The sequence below is a fragment of the Rhinolophus hipposideros genome (assembly GCF_964194185.1).
Source record: "Rhinolophus hipposideros genome assembly, chromosome: 12".
In the NCBI taxonomy this organism is placed as follows: Eukaryota; Metazoa; Chordata; class Mammalia; order Chiroptera; family Rhinolophidae; genus Rhinolophus; species Rhinolophus hipposideros.
The window spans coordinates 24,559,549-24,587,243 of NC_138058.1; the positions used below are offsets into that span (position 1 = coordinate 24,559,549).

The 27,695-nt window shown below is 37.9% G+C and overlaps 1 protein-coding gene across 1 annotated transcript in view; it reads right to left on the reverse strand.

Annotated features, from left to right (window-relative positions):
* ALMS1 (ALMS1 centrosome and basal body associated protein) overlaps positions 1-27,695 on the reverse strand; it is a gene marked incomplete at its 5' end in the record, with an annotated part of 157,221 nt that overhangs the window by 92,343 nt on the left and 37,183 nt on the right. Inside the window, 2 exons of the mRNA XM_081069627.1 lie at positions 19,090-19,223; positions 20,293-26,790. Coding sequence (XP_080925753.1) covers positions 19,090-19,223; positions 20,293-26,790 — 6,632 coding nt within the window. The remainder of the gene's footprint in view (positions 1-19,089; positions 19,224-20,292; positions 26,791-27,695) is intronic.

The window sequence follows — 27,695 nt, forward strand, 5'->3', positions numbered from 1 at the left end:
CCCATTTGGCCCTCCTGATATCATTGACTCAGACGAAGGATCTCATTTTACTGGTCATCTAACACAGCACTGGGCTCTCCAACAGGCAAGCAATGAAACTTTCACCTCTCACAGGATAGGTCTCTGGCATTACTGAATACAATGGCCTTTTAAAATCCTTGCTCCTTAACTTACAGTGTAGTAAATGGACTTCCTTGCTGCTAGGGGCACTTACCACTTTAAACTCTAGGCCATGTGGCCACCACTCTGCTCACACCAACTGGACTTGTCTGGTCATGCTGCCAATGATTGTTATCACAGGGGAATATGATGCCATCATCTTACAGGACAATGTTATTTATATTTTTCCCGACGATACTGAGTCCCCTTACAGATTTCAAATGATCATCTCATCTTCCAATATTTATTGGCAACCAGTCGGAGATGGGTGGTTAGCTATGACCTCCTGGTCACAGTCCTGGCCCATTAGAAGAACACAGACCCCACGCTGCTGCTGGATCACACTTACCTGCTGGATATGCACATTCCAGCTGAAATTCCAGTGTACAACGGCTTTAGTAGAAGGCTCATTTCTCCTAATCATACCTCCCCACAAGAAGTAGAAATAATTGCACCTGGACCCAACAAAAGAACGGTATGGAACTCTATAAGGGGGAAGAGGCACTCAGGTTGGTTGACAGCAGCAACATTAGAAGATGACAGCATGGGGATACGATCACAACACTTGACCCTACCCCACTTTGGAGGAGGCCACCAAAGAGCTGCTGACCCACAGCAGCCTCTATCCTAATAAATCATCACATGAGATAATTATCGGATAGGTACGACACTATAAAATGCACATGCTTGCTACTGTTGGCCTTACACTGTGACTTTTGTGCCATCTGGGTCATGGGGCTTTCCCTTGACCCCGCAGAGAAAACACTAGCAAGTAGCTGGAAGCACACAACTCTTGTCCACAATTGTACCCCAGGACGGCGTGTGTTGGAAGTCAGCCCTAGAAGGCTGAGGCCCAAAATGCCACCAGGTGTGAATAATAGTCAGGCAACTGAAGCCCTCTATCTTAAATGGAACCAATGCCACAAACGCTCAAAGGCCACCAGCCATTACACTACCCTAATTTCAACCCTGATTGGCTAATAGGCTTATTCACTTCAGACCCATCTCTGGTAATACAAGGCCAAACATTAAATTGTTGGGAGCATTTAACTAAATTTCCTTTCAGCCAAAGCTACACATGTGCCTCCAACCTTTACTATTATGGATGGTCTCCACTTCCTATAACTTGGAGGAAAGCACCTCCCAATCATTTATGAGGTGCACCCGAGAACCCCCAAAATTTGCTGAGAATTTGTGAGACCAGTAGATGCTCCCAACGATGTAAACAAAGCCCGATCAGGGCATCCCAAATCTATGCGATCCTGTTAGGCTCCTTGGGCCCTCAGGTCCCCTCCTTGGTGGCTACCTTGGGGAGACATCCCCAGAGGACGTCTCCCTCCACCTGCAACAACACAGGTGATGACGCCGCGGGAAGCAACTTCACCCCAAATGCTACCTCCGCAACCTTTCACTACAGCGTAGATGACGCCTAGGAAGGCACAGCAGCCGATGATGGCAAGGATTCCGTAGGACTTGCTGAACTGAACGCCTGTTTATCTAAATTCCCTGCTGACAAACCCGTAAGTGGCATTTCTGAGAGTTAACTATGTGTTTACCTTAAGGCCCCCTTGCTTATTGCCGTGTTTCTTCGAAAAATAAGACCTACCCCGAAAATAAGCCATTAAGATCGTCAGGCAGACGGACACATTTAGTACGTTATGACGATGTTCCAGAAGAAGATGACATGACTGTATTTGAATAAATGTAGACTGTTGTACATGAAAAAATAAGACACCCCCTAGAAAACACATCCTAATGCATCTTTTGGAGCAAAAATTAAGACCCAATCTTATTTTCGGGGAAATACGGTATAAGACCCTGTTGTACTTTCGGGGAAACACGGTACAATGCTTGCTGCGGTACTACGACTGCTCTGCTGCTCTCTGCTGCACCTTTGAGATTTAGAAGACAAAAGTATGCGCTGAGTCTCATAACCTTATGGGGCCCCTTTAAACACTTCACTTAGTTGTTTGCCCTAACCACACCCATTAAATTTCTGCATCTTTCTGGAGATTAGTGAATTTAAATTCTTTTGGGAGGACCCTTCCCTGACTGTATGCTACCAACACCACAGCACCCCACACACACACCCTCCAGGACCAAAGCCACAGTCACCTGCCTACACCACCCCAAGGGGACCCTTTCCCACTGTCACCACTCAGGGCTCCAGAATCCTCCCATTCAAACCATCCAACAGTCCTAATTCTATTTCCTTTTTTGGTTTTTTTGGTTTTTTGTTTGTTGTCTCTTCAAACCCTTGTGTCAAGGGCTGAATTTCAGTAGTTCACAGTAAGCCTAATATTTTTATACAATGGGCAGAAAACAGAACTTATTTTTTAGGCTGCTGTAATTGCTGGGCATGTTACAGAGCTCAACAAAAATATTTTCTTGAGTTAGTGGTCTATCCAGCTGATTTATTGACACCGCCCCCATTTGGCCAACGGAAGGCACCCCATGCATCCCTGCAGCTTGCCCGGCGACTCTCTCTGGTGCTCAACTGCTCCTATGTAGAACATTTTCCATAAAGTATGTGGCACCTGGCAGGAGCGCCCACATGCTCTTTATAATCCTTCCTATCTACGTACTCGGCACCAATACCACATGGAAGAATGCGACCTACACCTGGTCCCAAGGAGCATCATTCCCACCATATTGGGCCTCGCAGCTCAGTTGCCCAGGGGCAACCTGAAATTACACCAGCTTCCCCAATAAAACAGTTAACGTCTACTGTGAGTCCAGTGCTCCAGTCTATCACACATTCATGGTTCTCCGCATGTGCACTTCTCTTCCCCTCAACCTTTTTGCCAGCCCCTGGGGAGTCCTATGTGTCATACCATGTACTTCAGTCTCCTTGGGACTACCCTTATACAAATCACTAAACAGGAACCCCAATCTACCTCTCCTTCTGCCCCTCATGTCAAGAGCGTGTGGTATTCATCCCCATTATGTCGGAAGTAGGTGAGTGACTATCCCTCACAGGAAGGGGTTAGGCACCACAATAGGCACACAAGGACAAATCATTAAGGCAAACACCAACTTGTCACCCACACTGGCTAAACATTATCAGGCAGGTACACCAAAGCAGGGCCTGAGGCAACAACATGAATCTTTAGTGCAGATGGTTTTGGATAACTGTTTCATTTTAGATTACTTACTGGCCAAGGAAAAAGGTGTATGCATTGTAAAGGGCGCCAGGTGCTGCATGCGTATTAGTAACATTGGACAAAATCAGACAAATTTACAAAAGATGGCCCAACAGGCACCAGTATTCCATAACCTGACCCTAGTTTTTAATCAAATACCTACCTTAAACTTATCCATGGGCTTTATTTTCTTGACAAATGGAGGGATAATTATGGACAGGTTTTCAAACTATCGTTTATCTACTGATGTTCTTGACTGGCATTTTGCTTCGCTCATGCTTCATAGGCTAGGTGACCAAAACCCTGCCAGTGGCTTTTAAAATCTCCACCATCCTGACAGTGCCCATGGTTTTCCCTAAAGACTAATGCCTAGGCATCACAGGGTCAATTGTGATGAGAAACCAGCTATTTTGAGTTGCTGCCTAGGCATTTTACAGTATGACAACCCTGCTCACACCCACAGTCTGGACAATTAGATAAGGACCTGAGTTTAGGATTCCCACCACAAGTTCCCTCTTTGTTTCTTCCAGGGCACGTTTTAAAATAATCTCTTAGAGTTGAGCCTATGAAAATTTAGTGACTTCTGTCTCAACCACCTTATAAGAGGTGCTTGCTACCCTGCTTTCTATCTCCTTGACAGAGGTCTGCCCTTCACTCAGTTCAATGCACCCTACCACTCACACTACTGGATCTGTAAGTAATAGATCTTGTGACTTTAATTCCTTTGTGGGAGTATTGTCAACTTGTGTCTTCAATCAAAACGACCCTGGGGTTTTCATTTCCCCAAAGTGGGAGTTCAGATGCTGAGAAAGCTACCTGCTGACCCCAGGTAGGTGGCTTGTGTCTCCTCATTCAAGAGGTCATAATCTGCATATTATTAATTTAATATACCAGCTCCAGGCACCACAACACAGCATACTACAATGCAAAAACTTTTCTTGAAAAAATAGAGCAAGCATTAAACCAGACATGGCAGGAATGTTGGAATTCTCAGACCAGGAATTTAAAAAACCTACGATTAATATGCTAAGGGCTCTAATGGATGAAGGGTACAGTATGCAAAAAAAACAAACAATGTAAGCAGAGAGATGAAAATCCAAGAATGAATGAAAAAGAAATGCTAGAGATCAAAAACACTGTAATAGAAATGAAGAATGCCTTTGACGGGTTCATTAGCAGACAGGACATGGCCAAGATAAGAATCTTGAGCTTCAAGATATCGTAATAGAAGCCTCCAAAACTGAAAAGCAAAGAAAACAAAGAATGAAAAAAGAAAAAAGATAAATAACAGAACAGAGAACATCAAAGGACTCTGAGACGACGACAAAAGATGTGGCATATAAGCAATGGGAATACCAGAAGGAGATGAAACAAAAAAAAGAAATATCTGAAACAACAATAACTAAGAATTTCTCCTACATTAATGTCAGACACCAAAATACAGATCCAGGAAGTTCAGAGAACATCAAGCAGGATAAATGCTAAGAAAACTACACCAAGGCATGACATTTTCAAAGTACAGAAAAATCAAACATAAAGAAAAAATCCTGAAAGAAACTAAAGGGCAAAATGCCTTATTTACAGAAAAAGAATTACATCCAACTTCCCCTCAGAAACCACACAAGCAGGAAGAGAATATAGTGAAATATTTAAAGTGTTCAGAGAAAAAAGCCACCAATTTAGAATTATACTTCAATCTGAAGGAAAATTAACACTTTCTCTGACAAACAAAAACAGGAAATTTGTGCCAGTAGATCTGCCATGCAACAAATGTTAACAGAGATATTTTACAGAAGAGAAAAATATAGGTAAAAAACTCAGACCTACATAAAGAAAGAGCATCAAAGAAGTAATAAGTGAAGGTAAAAAAATAAAATTTTTTTCTTATTCTTAATTAATCTAACATAAGTTTGTTCAAAATACTGCTTGTATATGTGTGCGTGTGTGTGTTTGTGTGTGTGTAAAATGATGACAGGAATGACAGAAGGAACCAGAGGGAAAAATAAGGATTATTTTATTAGAAGGTACTCACACTACTCGTGAAGTGGTATTTAAAACTGAATTAGTTGTAAGTATATGTTACAATCTGGGGCAACCACTAAAAATATATTTTTTAAATTATATATATGCACTAAGAAATGAGAGAAAATGTAATCATATAAAATGCACAACTGAAACTACAAAAGGCTGAGAAGACTGGAAGACAAAAACAGGGACAAAGAACAAGGGCAACAAGTAGAAAACAGTATGAATATAGTAGATATTAACCCAAGTATATCAACAACTGCTTTAAATAAAAGTCAATAGTCTAAGTGCACTAATTAAAAACAGATTGTCAGAATGGATCAAAAAACAAGGCCCAACTCTATGCTGTCTACAAGAAAGCCACTTGAAATATGAAGACACATATAATTTAAAACTAAATGGAGAAAAATACATCATGTTACACTAATCAAAAGAAAGTAGGAGTACTATTATTGATTTCAGACAGAACAGATTTTAAAGCACGAAAAGTTATCAGGAATAAAGAAGGGCATTACATTATGATAAAGGGGTCATTTTCTAAGAAGACATAACAATCATTAATGTATATGTGCCTAACCACAGAGTGTCAAACTACATAAGGCAAAAACTGATAGAATTACAAGAAGAATTAGAAGAATTACAAGAAGAATTAGATGAATCCACTATTATAGTTGGAAGCTTCAACACGTCTGTATCAGAAATGAACAGATCCATCAGGAAGCGAATCAGTAAGGACATGACTAAGCTCAACACCACCATCAATCAGTTGAATATATTGGACATCTATAAACTACTTCAGCCCCAAACAGCAGAATACACATTCTGCTCAAGCTCTCATAGAACACTCACCAAGACAGGCCACAAGACACTTTAACAAATTTAAAAGAATAGAAATCATAATGTCTACTGTTAGACCACAGTGGAATTCAACTAGAAATCAAACAAAGAAAGATAATTGAAGAATCCCAAAATATGTGGAGATTAAGCAGCATATTTCTAAATAAAACAGGAATCAAAAAAGAAATCTGAAGAGAAATTTAAAGATAAATTAACCTAAACCAACGTTGGAAAATTTGTGGGATGAGATGAGAGTAGTTCATAGAAGGTAATTTATTGCATTGAATGTATATATTAGAAAAGAAAGATCCAAAATAAAAACCCCAAGTTTCCACCATAAGAAACTAAGAAAATAAGAACAAATTAAGTCCAAAGTAAGGAGAAAATAAGAATTTGAGCAGAAACTATTGAAACTGAAAATGGGAAATCAATAAAGAAAATACACAAAACCAAAAGATGTTTCTTCAAAAAGATCAGTGAAATCGATAAGCATCTAGCCAGGCAAACTAAGAAACAAAAAAAAAAGAGAGACGGCACAAATTATAATATCATAAATGAAAGAGGGGACCTCACTCCAGATCCCATGGACATTAAAAGGATAATAAAGGTATACCACAAACAATTTATTCCCACACATTTTATAACCTAGATAGAATGGGGCCAATTCCTTGAAAGTGATACAATGTGACCAAACTCATACAAGAAAAAGACATTCTGAATAGGCATCTATTTATTAAATAAATTGAAGCAATAATTAATAATCTTCCAAACAGAAAGTACTAGGGCCAGTTGGGTTCACTGGTGCATTCTCTATTTAAGAAATTCAATCAATAATTAATTACCTTACAAAACAGAAAGCACTAGGCTCAGCTGGGTTCGCTGGTGAATCCTACCAAACATGTAAGAAGAAATTATATCAATTCCCTACAATCTCTTTCCGAGGATAGAAGCAGACGCAGCATTTTCTAATCCATTGTATGAGGTCAGCATTACCCTAATACCACAATAAGACAAAGACATTTTAAGGAAAAACAACAACTACTACTACCACAGACCAGTATCTCTCATGAATATAGATGCAAAAAAAATCCTAAATATTAATAAATTGAATCCAACAAAGTATGAAAAGAATTATACACCAAGACCAAGTTATCCGGGGTGTGTAAGCACAGTTCATCATTTGAAAATCAATTAATGTAATCCATCACATCAATAGGTTATAAAAGAAAAAAATCACATGACTATATCAATAGATGCAGAAAAGGAATTTGACAAAATCCAACACACTTATGACAAAAACTATCAGTAAACTAGGAATAAAGGGAAATGTCCTCAACTTAATAAAGAATATTGACTATAAAAAATACAGTTAACATTATACTTCATGGTGAGAAACTGTAAGCTTTTCTACAAAGATCAGGAACAAGTTAAGGATGTCCCATCTCATCACACCTTTTCAACGTCATACCAGAATTTTTAACTAATGCAATAAAACAAGTAAAGGAAATAAAAAGTATACAGATTGGAAAGGAAAAAATAAAACTGTCTTTGCTTACAGATGATATGAATGTCTATGTAGAAAATCTGGAAGAATTAAGAAAAAAATCTCCTGGAATTCATAAGCAATTTTAGCAAGTTGCAGGATATAAAAGTCAATTACTTTCCTATAGACCAGCAATCAACAAGTGAAATTTGATATTAAAAACACAAAACCATTTACATTAACAGTCCCCCAAAAATGAAATCCTACAAAATCCTGATGAAAAAAATTCAAAAGAAAAATAAATGCAGAGATGGTCTATGTTTATGAACACAAGACTCAATATTGTTAAGACCTTCAGTTCCTCCCAACTTGATCTACAGATTGGTAATGCCATTCAATCACAATCACAGCAAGTTATTTTGTGGATATTGACAAACTGATTCTAAACTGATTCAAACTGATTTATATAGAGAGGCAAAAGATCCAGAATAATAAACACAATATTAAAGAAGAACAAAGTTGGAGGACTGAAACTACAACTTCGAGATTTACTATAAAGCTACAGTAATCAAGACTGTGGTATTGGTGAAACAATAGAGAAACAGATCACTGAAACAGAACAAAGCCCAGAAAGAGAACGACTGAATATAGTCAACTGATCTTTGACAAAGGAACAAAGGCAATATAATGGAACAAAAATAGTCTTTTTACAAATGGTGATGAAACTGGCGAGCCACATGCAAAATATGAATCTAGACAAAGACCTTAAACCCTTCACAAAAATTAACTCAAAATGCATCATAGACCTAAATGTAAAATGCAAAATTATGAAACTCCTACACAGTAACATAGGAGAAAACCTTGGATATAATGATGAATTTTTAGACACAACATGAAAGGCACAATCCTTGAAAAAAATAACTGATAAGCTGGACTCATTAAAATGAAAACTTCTGCACAACCCAATGTCAAAACAACAACAAGACAAGCCACAGACTGGGAGAAAATATTTGCAAAAGACACATCTAATAAAGGACTTTTATCTAAAATATACTAAGAACTCTTGGGGCGACTGAATGGCTCAGCTGGTTAGAGCACGAGCTCTGACAACAGAATTGTGGGTTCAATTAACACATGGGTCAGTGAGCTGTGCCCTCCACAACTAGATTGAAAACAACGAGCTGCCACTGAGCTGCCAGAGGGGTAGCCAGATGGCTCAGTTGGTTAGAGCGTGAGCTCTCAACAACAAGGTTGCCAGTTCAATTCCCGCATGGGACGGTGGGCTGCACCCCCTGCAACTAAAGATTGAAAACGATGACTGGAGTTGGAGCTGAGCTGTGCCCTCCGCAAGTAGATTGAAAGACAACGACTTGAAGCCGATGGGCCCTGGAGAAACACACTGTTCCCCAATACTCCCCAGTAAAATTTAAAATAAGTAAATAAATAAATAAATAAAATATACAAAGAACTCTTAAAACTCAACCATATAAAACAAACTAAATTACAAGTTGGACAATAGATCTGAACAGCTACCTCACCAAAGAAGATAACAACTGGAAAATAAGCACACGAAAAGATGCTCAACATCACATATCATTAGGGAAACGCATATTAAAATATCAAGGCGATATCACTACATATCTATTAGAATAGCCAAAATCCATAACACTGACAATGCCAGATGCTCACGAGGATGTGGAGCAACAGGAACTCCAATTCATTGTTGGTAGAAATGCAAAATGGTACAGCCACTTTAAAGAAGTTCTGACATATGCTACAACATGGATAAACTTTGAAGACATTATGACAAATGAATTAAACCAATCACGAAAAGTTAAATACTGTATCACTGTACTTCTACGAAGTACTTAATTAAAATCATAGAAACAAAAAGTAGAAAGGTGATTGCCAGGGGCCAAGGGGAGGGTGGAATGGGGAGAAACTGTTTAGTGGGTAGAATTTCAGTTTTACAAGATAAAAAGAGTTCTGTAGATGGATGATCGTTATGGTTGCACAACATACGAATGTACTTCATATTACTGAACAATATACTTGAAAATGGTTAAGAGGGAGGCACCTAGCTTGCTCAGTGGTTAGAGCGCGGTGCTCATAACACGAAGGTCACTGGTTTGATTCCCACATGGGTCAGTGAACTGTGTTCTGATTGAAAAAAAAAAGAGGACAACTTGACTTGGAGCTGAGCTGCGCTACCCACAGCTGGGCTGAAAAACAAAGACTTGACATGGAGCTGATGGGTCCTGGAAAAACACGCTGTTCTCCAATATTCCCTAATTTAAGAAAAATAAAATGGCTAAGATGGTAAATTTTATGTTATGTGTATTTTACCACAATTAAAGATATATAATATCTTTAAGCCGATGCCTTGATTCTTTGAGGCAGCTTGTGCAACCTGAGTATTGAATCTTCCTATTAATAAATATGTCTTTCCATTTACTTAGGTCTTCTTTTATGTCTTTCAGTACAAATTTTAATATTCTACAATACAGACCTTATATATGAGATGTGATAAAAAATACAGTGAATGTTTAAATTAAAAAAAAAGTGTATTACAGTAAAAGACACATCACCATTAATCTCCCTCAAAATACTCCCCCTCGCTTTGAATACACTTACCCATCGTTCTTGCCACTTTCTGAAGCAGTTCTGGAAGTCCTCTTTCGAGAGTGTCTTTAATTGTGCTGTCGTGGCTGCCTCGATGTCCTGAATCATTTTGATTTTGAGGAAGAGCCAGAAGTCGCACAGTGCGAGATCTGGTGAATAAGGTGGATGAGGACACACCATAATGCTTTTATTTGACAGAAAATGCTGTACCAGAAGACATGTGAGACACAGAGCCTTTCTGTTGTGATCAACAAATATGGTGAATGCTGCTGCCGAGTGCCATCCAATGGAAAGGCAGGGCCTTCAATATGGGAAGTGGTGTGTCGAACCTTAGTAACAGTGTGTGACAAGTTTCAACTTGTTCGGTGTAGGCAGTCAGGTATGAGCTATGGTTGAAAAGGTGTGTTTTAAAGTGTGCTGTAATTCACAGATCACGAACAGTGCATTAACATGAAATGGGAAAATGGTTTCATCCTCCATCATGACAATGCTTCGTGTTACTATCGCTTCTGGTATATGGCAATTTCTGTCAAATAAAAACATTATGGTGTGTCCCGATCCACCTTATTCACCAGATCTGGCACTGTACGACTTCTGGTTCTTCCCCAAAGTCAAAATGATTGAGGACATCGAAGCAGCCATGACAGTGCAACTAAAGACATTCATAAGACTTTCAGAACTGCTTCAGAAAGTGGTAAGAATGAAGGGATAAGTGTGTTCAAAGTGAGGGAGAATATTTTGAGGGGGATTAATTTTAAGGCGATGTGTCTTTTACTGTAATAATTTTTTTAAATCTAAACATTCACCATATTGTTTGATCACAACTTGTATCTTTTGTTAGGCTTATCTCTTGATATTTTTTAGTTTTTGCTATAAGAAATGATTATCTTATTTAAAGTTATTTTTCTGTGATTTCAACTCATCTCTCTTGTTGTTTCCTTTTTTTATTAATGTCTAACATTCAGTAAAGTATATAAATCTGAACTGACAGCTTGATAATTCTTTATATGTGTGTAAATGCCACCCAGATCCAAATATACAACACTTCCTATACCTAGAAGACCTTTTGCGTCTCTTCCTAGTCAATACCACCCACCTGTCCCCATCAGAGGTAACCACTACTCTTACTTTATTCACCATTGGATTTGTTTGTTTAAATTTCAGGAATTAATGGAATTATTCAGCATGACTCTCTTGCGTGTCTTCTTTTGCTAAACATGTGAAATCCTTCAATGTTATTGAGACAGCAGTAGATTGTTCTTTTCTATTACTATGGAGAATTCCACTGTATGAATAAATAATAATTGATTCACCTACTCTATTCTTGATAGACATTCACATTGTTTTCCATTTTAGACTACTCTGATTATTTTTATCTATGTCTTCTGGTGAATATACACACTGATATCGCTTGAGCATATACCTAGTAGTAGGACTGTAGTATCTATGAAGTAGGACTGTAGTGTCTTAGAGTAGGCATACATCTACCATTATTAGATAATGCTAAATTAGATATTAAGATTATTGTACCAATAATCACTCTAAATGTAAATGGACTGAACTCACCAATCAAAAAAGGTTCAGAGTGCTGGATGGGTCAATAAATATATACTGCCTTGAGGAGACCCATCTCAGTTTCAAAGACAAACACAGACTCTAAGTAAAAGGACAGAAGATGATACTCCAAGCAAATGGCATTCAGAAGAAAGAAGGTGTAACCGTACTTACATGAGACAAAATAGACTTTAAGCCAAAAAAGGTACAGAGACAAAGATGGACATTTTATACTGATAAAGGGGACAATCCATCAAAAAGTGATAACATTTATTAATACATATGCACCCAACTTAGGAGCACCAAAATATATCAAGCAATTAACAGACTGAAAAAGGAGAAATAGGTAGCATCACAACAATAGTAGGTGACTTTAATACCTCACTACACCAATGGATAGATCATCCAGAGAGAAAATCAACAAGGAAACCTCAAGGCTTAAATGACATTACACCAGATAGACTTAATAAACATTTACATAACTTTCCACCTAAAAGCAACAGAATACACATTCTTCTCAAGTGCACCTGGAAGATTCCCAGGGAGAGTCCACACAAAACAAGTCTCAATAAATTTAAAAAGACTGAAGTCATATCAAGCACCTAGACATCAAGTACAAAAAGAAAGCTGGAAAATGGCAAATATGTGGAGATTAAAAAACACACTACTGAACAACTATTGGGTCAGTTAAGAAATAAAAGCAGAAATCAAAAGATACAAAGACAAATGAAAATATAACATACCAAAATCTTTGAGATGCAGTAAAAGCAGTACCAAGAGAAAAGTTTATAGCAATATAGGCCTACCTCAAGAAACAAGAAAATCTCAAATAAACAATCTAACATTACACCATAAGGAACTAGGGGGAAAAAAAGAACAATGGAAGTCCTGTCAGTAGAAGGAAGAAAATAACAAAAATCAGAGCAGAAACAAATGAAACAGACACTAAAAAGATAATAGAAAAGATGAGTAAAATTAAGACCTATTTCTTTCAAAAGATAAACAAAACTGACAAGCCTTTAGCTAGACTCACCAAGGAAAAATAGAAGACACAAATAAATAACATCAGAAATGAGTTACAATGGATACCTAAAAATATAAAAGATCATAGAAGGATACTATGAAAGGCTATACACTACCAAACTGGACAACTAAGAATGGATAAATTCTTAGCATCATACATACTTCCTAGATTGAATCATGAAGAAATAGAAAAAGTGAACAGACCAATTACTAATCAGAAATTGAAAAAGTAATCACCAACCTCCCCAAAAATCAGAAGTCCAGGACCAGCGGTACTGGTGAATTCTAACAAACATTCAAAAAAAAAATTAATATTTATCCTTCTCAAACTATTACAAAAAATAGATTAGGAGGAAATGCTTCCTAACTCATTTTTACAATGCCAACATTACCCTGATACCAAAACCAGGCAAGGACAACACAAAAAAAGAAAATTACAGATCAATACCTCTGACGCACATAGAAGCAAAACAAAATATTAGCAAATCAAATACATTAAAAGGATCATACACCACAGTCAAATGGAATTCATTCCAGGGATGCAAGAATGGTTCAACAACTGCAAATCAATCAATATGATATACCATATTAACAAAATGAAGAATAAAAATCATATGACCATCACAATACATATGGAAATAGCACGTGGCAAGATACAATATCCATTTATGATTAAAGAAAATCTCTTAATAAAATGGGCATAGAAGAAAAGTTCCTCAATGTAACATGGGCCATATATGACAAACACACAGCTAACATTATACTAAACAACGAAAAACTGAAAGCTTTTTCTCTAAGATCAGGAACAAGACAAAAATGCCCACACTTACCACTGTTATTCAATATAGTACTGGCAATCCTAGCCAAAGTAACCAGGCAAGAAATAGAAATAAAAGGCATCAAAATTGTGAATGATGAAGTAAATCTGTCACTATTTGCAGAGGACATGATTTTACACATAGAAAGATTCCACCCAAAACAAACTCACAGACACAAGACAATAGAGTGGTGATTACCAATGAGAAAGGGGTTGGGGAAGAGTGAAATAGACAAAGCAGGTCAAATATATGGTGACAGATGGAAACTAGACTTTTGGTAGTGAGCACCTATCATGTATAGAGAGAACGAATTATAATGATGTACATCTGAAACTCATATAATGTTATTAACCAATCTTACCTCAATGAAAAAATTTAATCAAAAAAAATATTGTACCAATTTACCCTCTTATCAGAATTACATTCCTATATCATTTGCTATACAACTTCCCCAGTATTTAGTATTGATCTCCTTTTAACTTTAGTCACCTCTGGCATGAATTAGAATCTCATTGTATTTTTAATTTGCATTATTCTAATAGGCAATTACATTCAGCATCTTTTCAAATGTTTATTGGCCACTTGGATATCTTCATTTGTGAGGCAGCCACTGAAGTCTTTAGGAAGGGAGAAGTGATTTGTTGGAGTTGTTTATATATTCTGGATTTAAGTCGTTTGTTAAATATATGTATTATAAATACATATATATCTTCCACTCTTTTGCTTGACTTTTCACTCATTTGGTGCCTTTTGATGACCAAATGTTTTTAATTTTCATGAAGAACAATTTACCAATCCTTGCTTTTATGGTTAGCGTCTTTTTGTATCCTATTTAAGAAGTCTTTGTCTACCTCGACATTAACAGATTTTCTTCAAGGAGCTTTGTTATTTTACCTTTCACATTAAGAGCCATGATCCATCTCAAATTAAGTTTGAGAATGATATAGGAGACACAATTAGAAATTACAACACATTACTTATCAATCTAAAGTAAATAATACGCCTACCTTCCTCTTGAACAGTTAAGGAACTTACAACAATTTAACTCCATTTACACAGCTTTCAATCTAAAAGATGTTGTCATATAATTTAAATTTATACCATGTTTTATCTCAGCCCTGAAGACCCTATTGTATTTGTTTTATACGGTTAGTTTTTGGTTACATTTATCTGCATATTTATATAACAACTTTGCTCTTTAATCCTTCCTACGTCACAAAATTTCCAGCTGGTATCATTTTCTTACAGTCTGACTAAGGTACGCCATGTAGAATTGCATTAAATGATGAAAAACTGTTTTTATTTAAAATCATTTTTATTTTGCCTCATTCTTGAATTTTCACTATGCATAGAATTCTAGGTAGATATTTTCTTTGTATTGAAAATATGCATATACCATGTCTTTCATTGTTGGAAGATGTAATGAAAATTTTAAAATATTTGATATAGTACAATAATGGTATTACATATAAAACTTATGGGTTAGGAGTGGGACTTGTGACTGAAAGAGACTCGACCTGTTGCAGCCACCATGATCTCTGAGGTGAAGGGAAACACACAGGGGAGTTTTAGCAAATAAGTAAATACACTAAGGATAATGGGGGCCAGGTTTCACCATCTGGGAAGTGAGTTACAAATATAGGAAGGGGAAAGGCCAGACTAACTCGATGGTACTGGAATGAGAATGGATGTATCAGTGTAAAGTCATAGTTCTCATGTTTTTTTTAATATTGATAAATAATAAAACTGACAGAGTGTGTGTGTGTGTGTGTGTGTGTAATTATGTATATACAAACTAACTGCTGAGAAGGTCTAAAAGCAATAGCATCACAATATCAATAAGCACACCTAGCCTACAGATCTTGGTTTCTAGAAACCAGTCTCTGCTAAAAGGAATCAGGAGGAATGGCTGACTCCAGGGCTGGTGACGAGAAAATACAAGATTTGTTTGGAATATCTTCTTCCACCAGAAACTAAGTCAGTGCTCCAAAAATAATGGGGACTTATAAAAAAAACACACCAGGAACCCGTTAAAAGGGCTCTCACTGGCAGTGTGGGATAATTCAGGTATCAAAATAAACAATAACAGCAATAGACTATACCCTTTGAGTAAAAGAAAAATCCAAGTCCATACTGATATAAATATATGTAAAGAATGGAAACCTTTAGCTTAGAATTCCAAGTAATAAATGTTAAAGGAATGGTGAAATTTTTAAAAACTCTTAAGTTGCAGCTATCTTATTAATAAATGATTCAGTTCAAATCATCAATAGATGCTAAATTAGATAGGTAAAAGTTTAATAGCAAGATATTTACATAGTTTCAAAGTATCTCTCCCTCATACTTGTTAATTATTTATTGATATATATGACAAACTTATAAGTTAACTTTAAAGTGGAGAAACTTACCATATTTAGATACCACCTTAACTAAATGGTACAAAGTAACATTAGTATTGGGATAAATGAACATAATATGCCTCCTAATATGAACACCTAGGAAAACACATCATCTTTTCTGTGGTGTTCCTACAGAAAATCAAACTTGAATCTAATCATGACAAAACATCAGACAAATTCGATCTGAAGGACATTCTACAAAGTAACTGAGCTATACTCTTCAAAAATGTTAAAGTGTTGAAAAATAAGGAAAAACAGAGGAAATGTTCTATACTGAAAGAACCTAAGAAACATGACAATGAAAAGAAACATGACTAAAATAATTATAACAGGTTTTCCACAGACGTGAATATTTAGAGGGACGTTCAAAAGTTGTATGTAACAAGGGACAATTCTATAGTGTAAGACTACCCTATGTATTACAAGACTTCTAATATCTCTGACACCTATCTACTACACGCTAGAAGCAACCCTCCATTACTGTGATAACAAAACAACCCACAAAAATTTCCAAAATATTTCTTTGGGAGGCATTTACTGCCCCTGATAAGAACCACTGCCCTCCACGACCTGGTCTTCTCTTTCTGTCTCTCTCTTCAACCACATTGGCGTCCTTCCTATCCTTTAACACATCAGGCACACTCTAAGCTCAGGGATGTTGTCCATGCTATTTCTGTGTGGAATGCTCTTGACACTGATACCCAAATGACTTGCTCTCACACCTTCTTTAGATATTTGATCCAGTATTTGCTTATCAGGGCATTCTTTAACTATTCTGCTTTATTTCCCTGGCATCCCACTAACTGACATATGTTTTACTTATTTATGTGGTTGCTATCTGTACCCTCCCACTTGAATGGAAGTTTCAATAATGAATTTTTGTCTTTTTTCAGTTATATGTCCTCAGCATATAGACTAGCATATATTAGGCATCTACTAAGCGTTTTTGGAATAAATTAATAAATTTCCAATAGTAGGGGAATGATTAAAGTGTTATATTCGTACATAAAATTATGATTTTAGAGTAGTTTTAAGAGGAAATGATCATATACTTAAGTTAAAAAAGAAGCACCCAAAAGTATATACACAGTTGTGAACAATATGAGTTCACTATATTGAGTTCAATATAATTCATAATCACTCAGATAACAGACTGAAAGAAGTCAAATATAAGATGGCGAATTGTGGATTGAATGATAGCTTGAAGCACTTACCCCAGTTGTTAGAAAAATCTTATTCAAAAAGTTTTAGTTTTCCCTGATAACCCTGTCTTAGTAAATATTTTTATCAAATATTTGGACAAAACAGTTACTAAATACATAAATGGCACGAAGCTGGAGGGATATTTAATATAATAGATGATGCAAATGAAATTCAAAATCATTCAACAAGCTTCAACATTGATATGAAACCAGTAAGACGAAATACAGCCAAGTTAAAAAGAATTGTATGAACAAGAAATGAAAATAGAAATCCGGACAGTAAGTAGTTCATGATTTAAAAAAAAAAAAAAACGCCATAGGCTGATATGACCATATGATTTCTAAATATACTTCAAAGAGAATACTAAATATACTTCATGCTGGTCAGATCACATGTGAAATTCTGTGTTTAATTTAATTCAAGACACCATATTTTAAGAGGAATACAAACTATTTGTATTCCTCTTGATGGAATCTACCTAAAAAAAGGTAATTTGCTGAGGGGTCTGAAAACATTAACATACGAAGATTAAAGAAATAAGGAAATATAGATTACTGGGGAGAATATATACTTTTAAACAAAGGGTGATAGGGTAACTAATTACCCATTTTATTATTTGTTATTTTTGTTTTTCACAAGCATATATGTAAACCTAAAATCCAATCTAATTTATACTTTCAAAACACTTTTCCAAAATTGATAAGCCAGTAATTATGCTATATCACTGATGAACAATTTTCTAAGGAACTAAGAATTAGATTATGAAGTCTATGCATATGATACCTATATCAATTTTTATAGAATTAATAATTATAGCAATTGCAAATTACTGAGCATTAACTAGATATCATACATTCTACTAAGCATTTGATAGGCATTATCTCATGAAAGCCATACCAAAACCCTGTAAGGCAGATATTATAATACCCTATTACTATACATAATAGAAGACCAAACTCCCTATCTATCCACAAGAAAATAAACTATGATATATTCATACACTGAATACTTAAATAAAAAGGAATAAACTAAAACTATGTACATCTACATAGAAGAATCTCAACAACCTACAACTGTATGGAAAAACACAATTACATACACTATGTTAATGACATCTATCATAGAGTTGAAAACCATACTAAACAGCAAGAAAATCAATACATGTCAGGATAGGAAGTAAGAGTTATGACAGGGGAAGGGGACACAGGACTTCAAGTGTTTTTACTAACATTCTATTTCTCAAGCTGAATGGCTGATACACAGGAATTAATTTTAATCTATTCTTTATATACATGTTTTATATATATTCTTTTCTATGCATGAAACAGTTCACAACAGAAGGAAAATAAGTACTATTAAAAGAAAATCATTTATACATAGGCCATTATAGCTCTGTGTTCCTAAGCAGAGAATATACATCTGAAAATGGCTGGACTTCATTTGCATCTCAAGATACCACCCTCAAGAGGAAATAAGAGTGATGACAATATATTGATAAAACAAATCTATCTTATTTTCCAAAGGAGGTAAATGTTTCTCAATAGATGAATTTGGAATTAATCAAAACCTATAGAATCTAATCCTTGATCTTAATTTTTGAAGAATTAAGGCTAATTCTTTAAGCCAAAGACTACCAGTGATTCAGCTAGAGTCATTAAGGCCCAGGTAAGAGATCCAAATTCTATTTTACTACCTTTTCTTAGACATTTTCTCTCATTTCTAGATTTCTTTTTTTTTTTTTCAATTACAGTGGACATTCCATATTATTTTATGTTAGTTTCAGGTGTACAGCATAGTGGTTAGATTCTAGATTTATTTTATACCTTGGACAAGTCAGTTGTTCTTCCATGACCAAACAACTTTGCTTTGATCTCTTCTACTTTTCTCCTGTCATCCTCATTTAATTCTGAAATGGAGTAGCCACACTCACGAGCCATATTAAACTTCAGATTCCAGGCTAAAGAGAAAGCATAAAAATACTTGAGTTAATACAGTGCAGACACGGGAATTTTTCAGTGACAAGAGCACAGATCATCAATATATCCAGTTTCTACCACATGCTTAGTAAAAAGTGTGTGCTCTCAATTATGTGACAAACTCTTTGAAGTTCCTGAGATTATTTCACTGAAAGTCTGATTTTTTTAAACTGTATTTTACAGATCTTTCTTCAAAGAGACCCCTTTAAATATGGTATTCAAACATTTTTATCTTCATCTTCCTTCTAATCAGGATAATCCCTTTGCCTTCCCCATTAGCTCCTACTACAGTTACTGTCACCTCCATGAGAGCTGATATTTAAAAATAATAAATAAAAGTTGGAATTTTTTGGAGAATCAAAATATGCATAAATGATAGAAGGAATGGTATAGGCAATTAATCTCAAGGGAAGATTTCCAGGTAGGCCTGAATTGCTTATAAGTTGCCCTCCAAAATATACTCCCCGTATTGTCAAGATTTTTTCCTTTTTAATGGAATTCAATTATTAGTGATTAATGGGATTAGTAAATATTCTCTTTTAAACTTCTGGCTCAAGTTTTAGTGCGAAATACCTTGTAGTTTTTTCTAATGTCTAACATCTGCTCCAAGAATTTCATTAACAAAGAGGATGAGAAAGTATATAGAGTGATTTATAGAGTTTTAGAGTTTTATATAGAGAGTTTTACAATATAGAGTGATTTAGAGCAAAGCAAGTGGGTTTCGTTTTTGTTTTGTTTTTTCTGCCTCCAAAATAAGGATATTATAATGGGAAAACGAGAGCTTTAGGAGTCTGGAAACCCAAGCTATCTCCTTACTCTCCTTCAGACATCAGAACCAGATTTTCCTAAGACTCTATTATAAAATCAAACTAGCACTATTAATACTGTGACTTAGCTACACTATTGGTTAAATGGACTTATTCTGGATTGCGGGTGGGAAAATGTAATCATCCTAACAGTTCTACAAGAAAATAATTTAGAACTCCAAACACTTAACTTTAAACAAATGATGAAACTAATGTTTATAAACTTCACATTATCAGTGCCTACCTCGTGCTCGTACCCGACATTCCTCTTCCTCTGCGTTTCTGAGTATCTGTTTAGCGTGGTTCAATGAGGATTCACACTGCAGAAGGTTTTTCACATGTGCAGCCAATGAATCTACACTACTACCACCCCCATCATCACTCTCTGACGTACCATCGTCCTCTCTGCTATCTGTCATGCTTGTCTTGGGTGAAGCACATGGAAAAAAGTTTAGAAGAATATCAGAAACTGACTCTAAGGAATTACTGTCCCATGAGCAGGAACTTGCATCAGTACTTGAATCACTTTTTATGATAGTCATCATAGGGATGAGAATTTTATTCCTGATGGTTCCACTACCCCCTTCAGGTTCAGATCTCATTACAGATTTGGCTGCTTTATATTGCCTAAGGGTTTCGTCTAATGCCACTCTGGCTTGGCTTTCTGCTTCCTGTAGGGGACTTCTAACTGTAGTTGAAGGAATAAACTCCCAATTTTCAATGCTTCTCTGGCATTTTAGGTTTGTCTGTGTGCTAATATCCTTCTGTACGCACTTGTTGCTCGGACTTCCCTCTGTGAATGGCTGTCTCTGAAGGAAATCAGCATTACATTCATCAGCTGTAGGGGGTTCTTTGAAGCAAACTACCTTCTTAGATTGAATAAATGAAACATCACTAACATCTCTGAAAGGGACAAGGGGAGCAGGAAAATTGCGTCGTTTCAGCGCTATATTTTCTGCCTCCATTAAAAGTGTCCGAATCTCTTTAAGAGTTTTAGAATCATTGTCTGTATCCTGGAATTCTTCCGAGCTAACATTGTCAAAATCTGAAGGCTCTGGCTTATTTATTACAACTCTACGATCAGCCTGAGAATTTAAAGACATATTGTTCAAGATAATACTAGAGTTAGAAGAATCCAAATTATCTATTAGCTTTTGGACATGACCTGAAACAAGTTTGTGCTTCTCACTGTGTGAGTAAGCAGCAGGGGGAGCTGTGGATAACCCAGTACTCTGCTCAGCTTGCCCAAGACCACTTGAGAACTTCAGGGCATCTTCAGTTAGATGTCTATCTGGCAAATCCTGTTGATAGAATGTATCTGGTTTCTCTGTGTGGGAAAAAAAACTAGGAGGAGCTGTTGGTAACACAGTTGTCTGGTCAGCTGGTCCAGGAATCTTTGAAACCTTTAGTGCATCTTCAGTTAGATGTTTGTCTGGTAATTCCTGTGAAAATTTCTCTCTGTGTGAATAGGAACTAGAAAGAGGCATTGGTGTACCAGAATTCACTGCAGTTGGTTCAGGGACAGATGAAGTCTTCAGAATATCTTCACTATAATGTCTACCTGGCAAATGCTGTTTAAAGAAAATACTGGGCGTTACTCTCTGAGAATAAGAATTACGCAAAACTGTCAGTAATGGAGTCTTCTGGTCATCTGATCCAATCACAGTTGAAATTTTGGGTTTCTCTCTATGTGAGTAAAAACTAGAAGATGCTGCTGGTATCCCAGTCTTCTGGTCAGCTGGTCCAGGAATAGCTGAAATTTTCCAAGTTTCTTCAGTAATATCTGACAATTCCTTCTGGTAAGAAGAGATGGTGCTCTCTTTATGTGAGTAGGAAGAAGAGGGCACAATTTGTATCCCAGTCTTCTGGTCAACTGGTCTAGGAACTACTAAAACTTTCAAAGCATCCTCATTAGGCTCTGGCAACTCTTGCTGGTAAGAAATGATGGGCTTTTCTCCGGGTGAGTAAGTAGAGGTTACTACTGGTATCTCGGTCTTCTGATCAGCTGGTTTAGGAACCCCTAAAACTTTTAAAGTCCCTTGAGTAAGATCTGGTAACTCTTGCTGGTAAGAAATGGTGGGCTTCTCTCTAAATGAAGAGGAACTAAATGGTACTGTAGGTGTCCCAGTCTTCTGGTCAGCTGGTCCAGGAACAGCCGAAACTTTCAGAGCCTTTTCAGTTAGCTGACTGTCTGGCAAGGCTTGTGGATAGAAAATAAAGGGCTGCTCTCTATGAGAGTAGGAAGTAGAGGATATTGTAGGTATCTCAGTCTTCTGCTCAGCTGGTCCAGGAGCTGAAACATTCAGGGCCTCTTCAGTGAGATGTCCATCTGCTAAGGCCTGATGGTAGAAAATAATGGGCTTCCCTCCAAGTGAGTAGGAACTTGAAGGTAATGTTGGTATTCCAGTCTTCTGATTGTCTGTTCCAGCTGAAACTTTCAGAACCTCTTCAGTTAGATGACTATCTGGCAACTCTTGTTGGTAGAAAATACCGGACTCCTCTCTATGAGCGTAGGAACTAGAAGGTTCTGATGGTAACTCAGTCTTCTGGTCAGCTGGTCCACGAATACCAGAAGTTTTCAGAGCCTCTTCAGATACATGACTCTCTGTCAAGCCCTGTGGGTAGAAAATAATGGGCTTCTCTCTATGAGCGTAGGAACTAGAAGGTTCTGATGACAATCCAGTCTTCTGGTCAGCGGGTCCACGAACACCAGAAGTTTTCAGAGCCTCTTCAGGTACATGGCTCTCTGTCAAGCCCTGTGGGTAGAAAATAATGGGCTTCTCTCTATGAGCGTAGGAACTAGAAGGTTCTGATGGCAACCCAGTCTTCTGGTCAGCGGGTCCACGAACACCAGAAGTTTTCAGAGCCTCTTCAGGTACATGACTCTCTGTCGAGCCCTGTGGGTAGAAAATAATGGGCTTCTCTCTATGAGCGTAGGAACTAGAAGGTTCTGATGGCAACCCAGTCTTCTGGTCAGCGGGTCCACGAACACCAGAAGTTTTCAGAGCCTCTTCAGGTACATGACTCTCTGTCGAGCCCTGTGGGTAGAAAATAATGGGCTTCTCTCTATAAGCGTAGGAACTAGAAGGTTCTGATGGCAACCCAGTCTTCTGGTCAGCGGGTCCACGAACACCAGAAGTTTTCAGAGCTTCTTCAGGTACATGACTCTCTGTCGAGCCCTGTGGGTAAAAAATAATGGGCTTCTCTCTATGAGCGTAGGAACTAGAAGGTTCTGATGGCAACCCAGTCTTCTGGTCAGCGGGTCCACGAACACCAGAAGTTTTCAGAGCCTCTTCAGGTACATGACTCTCTGTCGAGCCCTGTGGGTAGAAAATAATGGGCTTCTCTCTATGAGCGTAGGAACTAGAAGGTTCTGATGGCAACCCAGTCTTCTGGTCAGCGGGTCCACGAACACCAGAAGTTTTCAGAGCCTCTTCAGGTACATGACTCTCTGTCGAGCCCTGTGGGTAGAAAATAATGGGCTTCTCTCTATGAGCGTAGGAACTAGAAGGTTCTGATGGCAACCCAGTCTTCTGATCAGCTGGTCCACGAACACCAGAAGTTTTCAGAGCCTCTTCAGGTACATGGCTCTCTGTCAAGCCCTGTGGGTAGAAAATAATGGGCTTCTCTCTATGAGCGTAGGAACTAGAAGGTTCTGATGGCAACCCAGTCTTCTGGTCAGCTGGTCCACGAACACCAGAAGTTTTCAGAGCCTCTTCAGGTACATGACTCTCTGTCGAGCCCTGTGGGTAGAAAATAATGGGCTTCTCTCTATGAGCGTAGGAACTAGAAGGTTCTGATGGCAACCCAGTCTTCTGGTCAGCGGGTCCACGAACACCAGAAGTTTTCAGAGCCTCTTCAGGTACATGACTCTCTGTCGAGCCCTGTGGGTAGAAAATAATGGGCTTCTCTCTATGAGCGTAGGAACTAGAAGGTTCTGATGGCAACCCAGTCTTCTGATCAGCTGGTCCACGAACACCAGAAGTTTTCAGAGCCTCTTCAGGTACATGGCTCTCTGTCAAGCCCTGTGGGTAGAAAATAATGGGCTTCTCTCTATGAGCGTAGGAACTAGAAGGTTCTGATGGCAACCCAGTCTTCTGGTCAGCGGGTCCACGAACACCAGAAGTTTTCAGAGCCTCTTCAGGTACATGACTCTCTGTCGAGCCCTGTGGGTAGAAAATAATGGGCTTCTCTCTGTGAGCGTAGGAACTAGAAGGTTCTGATGGCAACCCAGTCTTCTGGTCAGCGGGTCCACGAACACCAGAAGTTTTCAGAGCCTCTTCAGGTACATGACTCTCTGTCAAGCCCTGTGGGTAGAAAATAATGGGCTTCTCTCTATGAGCGTAGGAACTAGAAGGTTCTGATGGCAACCCAGTCTTCTCTTCAGCTGGTCCAGGAACAGCTGTAACTTTTGGAGCCTCTTCAAGTAGATGACTGTCTGGCAAGGCTTGTGGTGAGACAGTAATGTGTTTCTCTCTATGTGGGTAGGAAGTAGAGGGTACTGTTGGTATCCCAGTCTTCTGGTCAGCTGGTCCAGAAATGGTGGAATCTTTCAGAACCTCTTCAGTGAGATGAATGTCTGGTAAGGCCTGTGGATAGAAAATAATAGGCTTCTCTCTATGACTGTAGAAACTAGAAGGTTCTGATGGAAACCCAGTCTTCTGGTCAGCTGGTCCAGGAACAGTTGTAACTCTCAGAACCTCTTCGGGGAGATGACTGTCTGGCAAGCCCTGTGGGTAGAAAAGAAAGGGCTTCTCTCTATATGAGTAAGTAGAGGTTACAGTTGGTATTACAGTCTTCGGCTCAGCTGATCCAGGAACAGCTGAAACCTTCTGAGCCTGTTCTGTTAAACGACTATCTGGCAACTCCTGTTGGTAGAAAACATTGGGCTTCTCTTTATGTGAGTTGAAACTAGAGGGTACTGTTAGTTTACCAGTCGTCTGGTCAGCTGGTCTAGGAGCAGATGAAACTCTCAGAGCCTTTTCAGTTAGATGACTATCCGATAATGTCTGCTGGTTGAAATTACTGGGCTTCTCTTCAAATGAGTAGGACCAAGAGGACCCTGTTGGTATCCCAGTGTTCTGCTCAGCTGGTCCTGGAACAGTTGAAACTTGTAGAGTCTCTTCAGTTAGATGACTGTCTGGAAACTCCTGCTGGTAAAAAATAATGGGTTTCTCTCTATGTGAGTAGGAAGTAGGGGGTGCTATTGATATCCCAGTCTTTTGGTGAGCTGGTCCAGAAACAGCTGTCACATTCAGAGACTCTTTAGTTAGATGACTAACTGGAAACTCCTGTTGGTAGAAAATACTGGGCTTCTCGCTATGTGAGTAAGGAGTAGAGGTCTCTGTAGAAATCCCAGTCTTCTGGTCAGCGAATCCAGAAACAGCTGAAACTTCCTGAGACTGGTCAGTTAGCTGACTGTCTGGTAACTCTTGTTGATAGAAAACACTAGGCAGCTCTCTATGTGAATAAGAAGCAGAGGTCACTGTAGGTATCCCAGTCTTCCGGTCTGCAAATCCAGAAACAGCTGAAACTTGCTGAGACTGTTGAGTTAGATGACTTTCTGGCAACGTCTGTTGAAAGAAAATATGGGGCTTTTCTCCATGTGAGAAAGAAGCAGAGGTTACTGTAGGTATCCCCGTCTTCTGGTGAGCTGGTCCAGGAACAGCTGTGACTTTCTCAGACTGTTCAGTTGGATGACTGTCTGGTAACTCTTGCTGGTAGAAAATAGTAGGCTGCTCTCTATGTGAGAAAAAAGCAGAAGTTTCTGTAGGTATCCCAGTCTTCTGGTGAGCTGGTGCAGAAACAGCCAAAACTTGCTGAGACTGGTCAGTTAGCTGACCGTCTGGTAATTCTTGTTGATAGAAAATATTAGGCTGCTCTCCACGTGGGAAAGAAGTAGAGGTTACTGTAGGTATCCCCGTCTTCTGATGAGCTGGTCCAGGAATAGCTGTGACTTTCTCAGACTGTTCAGTTGGATGACTGTCTGGTAACTGTTGCTGGTAGAAAATACTGGGCTTCTCTCTATGTGAGTAAGGAGTAGGGGTCACTGTAGGTATCCCAATCTTCTGGTCAGTGAATCCAGGAGCAGCTGAAACTTTCAGAGCCTCTTCAGTGAGATGACTTTCTGGCACTGTCTGTAGATAGAAAATATGGGGCTTTTCTCCATGTAAGTAAGAAGCAGAGGATACTGTTGGTATCCCAGTCGTTTGATCAGCTGGTCCAGAAACACTTGAAACTTTCAAAGCCTGTTCAGTTAGATGACTGCCTGGCAGCCGTTGCTGGGATAAAACAATGTGCTTCTCTCTATATGAACTAGAAGGTACTGTTGTTTTCTCAGTCTTCTGATCAGCAGGTCCAGGAACAGCTGAAACTCTTAGAGCCTCTTCAGTTTGATGTCTGTTTCCCAAGGCCTGTGGGTAGAAAATATCGGGCTTCTCTCTTTGTGAGTAGGAACTTGGAGGGATTGTAGCTATGCCAATATTCTGGTCAGCTAGTTTAGGAACAGCTGAAACATTTAGTGTCTCTTCAGTTACATGACCATCTGTCAATATCTGTTGGTTGAGAGTATCAATATGTTGACCAATAGTATTCTCCACAGATGACCTTACAACCAATTGAGGAAAGTCCTCAGGGTACAAGGGTAAATGAAACCTAACATCAGAATCTCCAGGAGTGGTAGTGATGCCTGGTTTCAAGTTGGATTGAGTAATTTCAATTATGCCTCCTTTAGAAGTATCTCCTAAAGAAAACGAGATTTGTTAATACTGTTAATATTATATATTTTTTGAATTAAAAACATATTTCTTTTATTCACTAAAAGAAATAAAGCAAGCTTTCCGTCCTTAGGACTTTACACTTCTGGAACGGAATCCTAATGAAATAGTCATTAAAGGATACAAATATGTACACTCAAATATATTTATTACAAAGCCATTTAAAGCAGCCATCTAATGTGTAAAAAATTTAAATACTCAACAATCATGCAATAAATTAAAAATAGCAGTATTTTTTATGGCTATATGCAGATCTTAAAATTTGGATTTTTAAAGAATTTTCAGTGTGGTGGGAAAATGGTCTCTACTCTGGAATTTGATTTCACCCTACTTATAAGCCAACAAGTTAGCCTGTTATTGGGTCATATATGCTGGCGGAAGATATAAGACTCCTCAATCGAGACAAAATACTTTATTCCATAACATAGCAAAGGTTCACCAGCTTATTTTCATGGGTTCCCCTTTCTGCTAAGACCTACAAGGGCTGCGTAATATCGCCCAGATGAATGCTATGCATGATTCTCCTAATAAATGCATCCATAATAAGATACATATTTTTAACTATGAGACACTCTAAATACTCTAAAGGTTACACTAAGGAGTGTGAACTTAATTCTATATGGCATGGAGAGTTGTTGACAGATATGATCAGAACTATACTGCAGAAATAAGACTTCAAGATGGGTGGGAAAGGAATACAAAAGTGTAATCAGCACTGTCTAACAGAACCTTTGGCACAATGAAAATATTCTATATTTGTACTGTCTAATACAGTAATTCTAAATAAAAGTAGTTCTAAATGGCAGTGGAAAGTAAATGACTGCAATATAAATGGCAAGATTTGATAAGTAATGCATTCACTCATTTATTC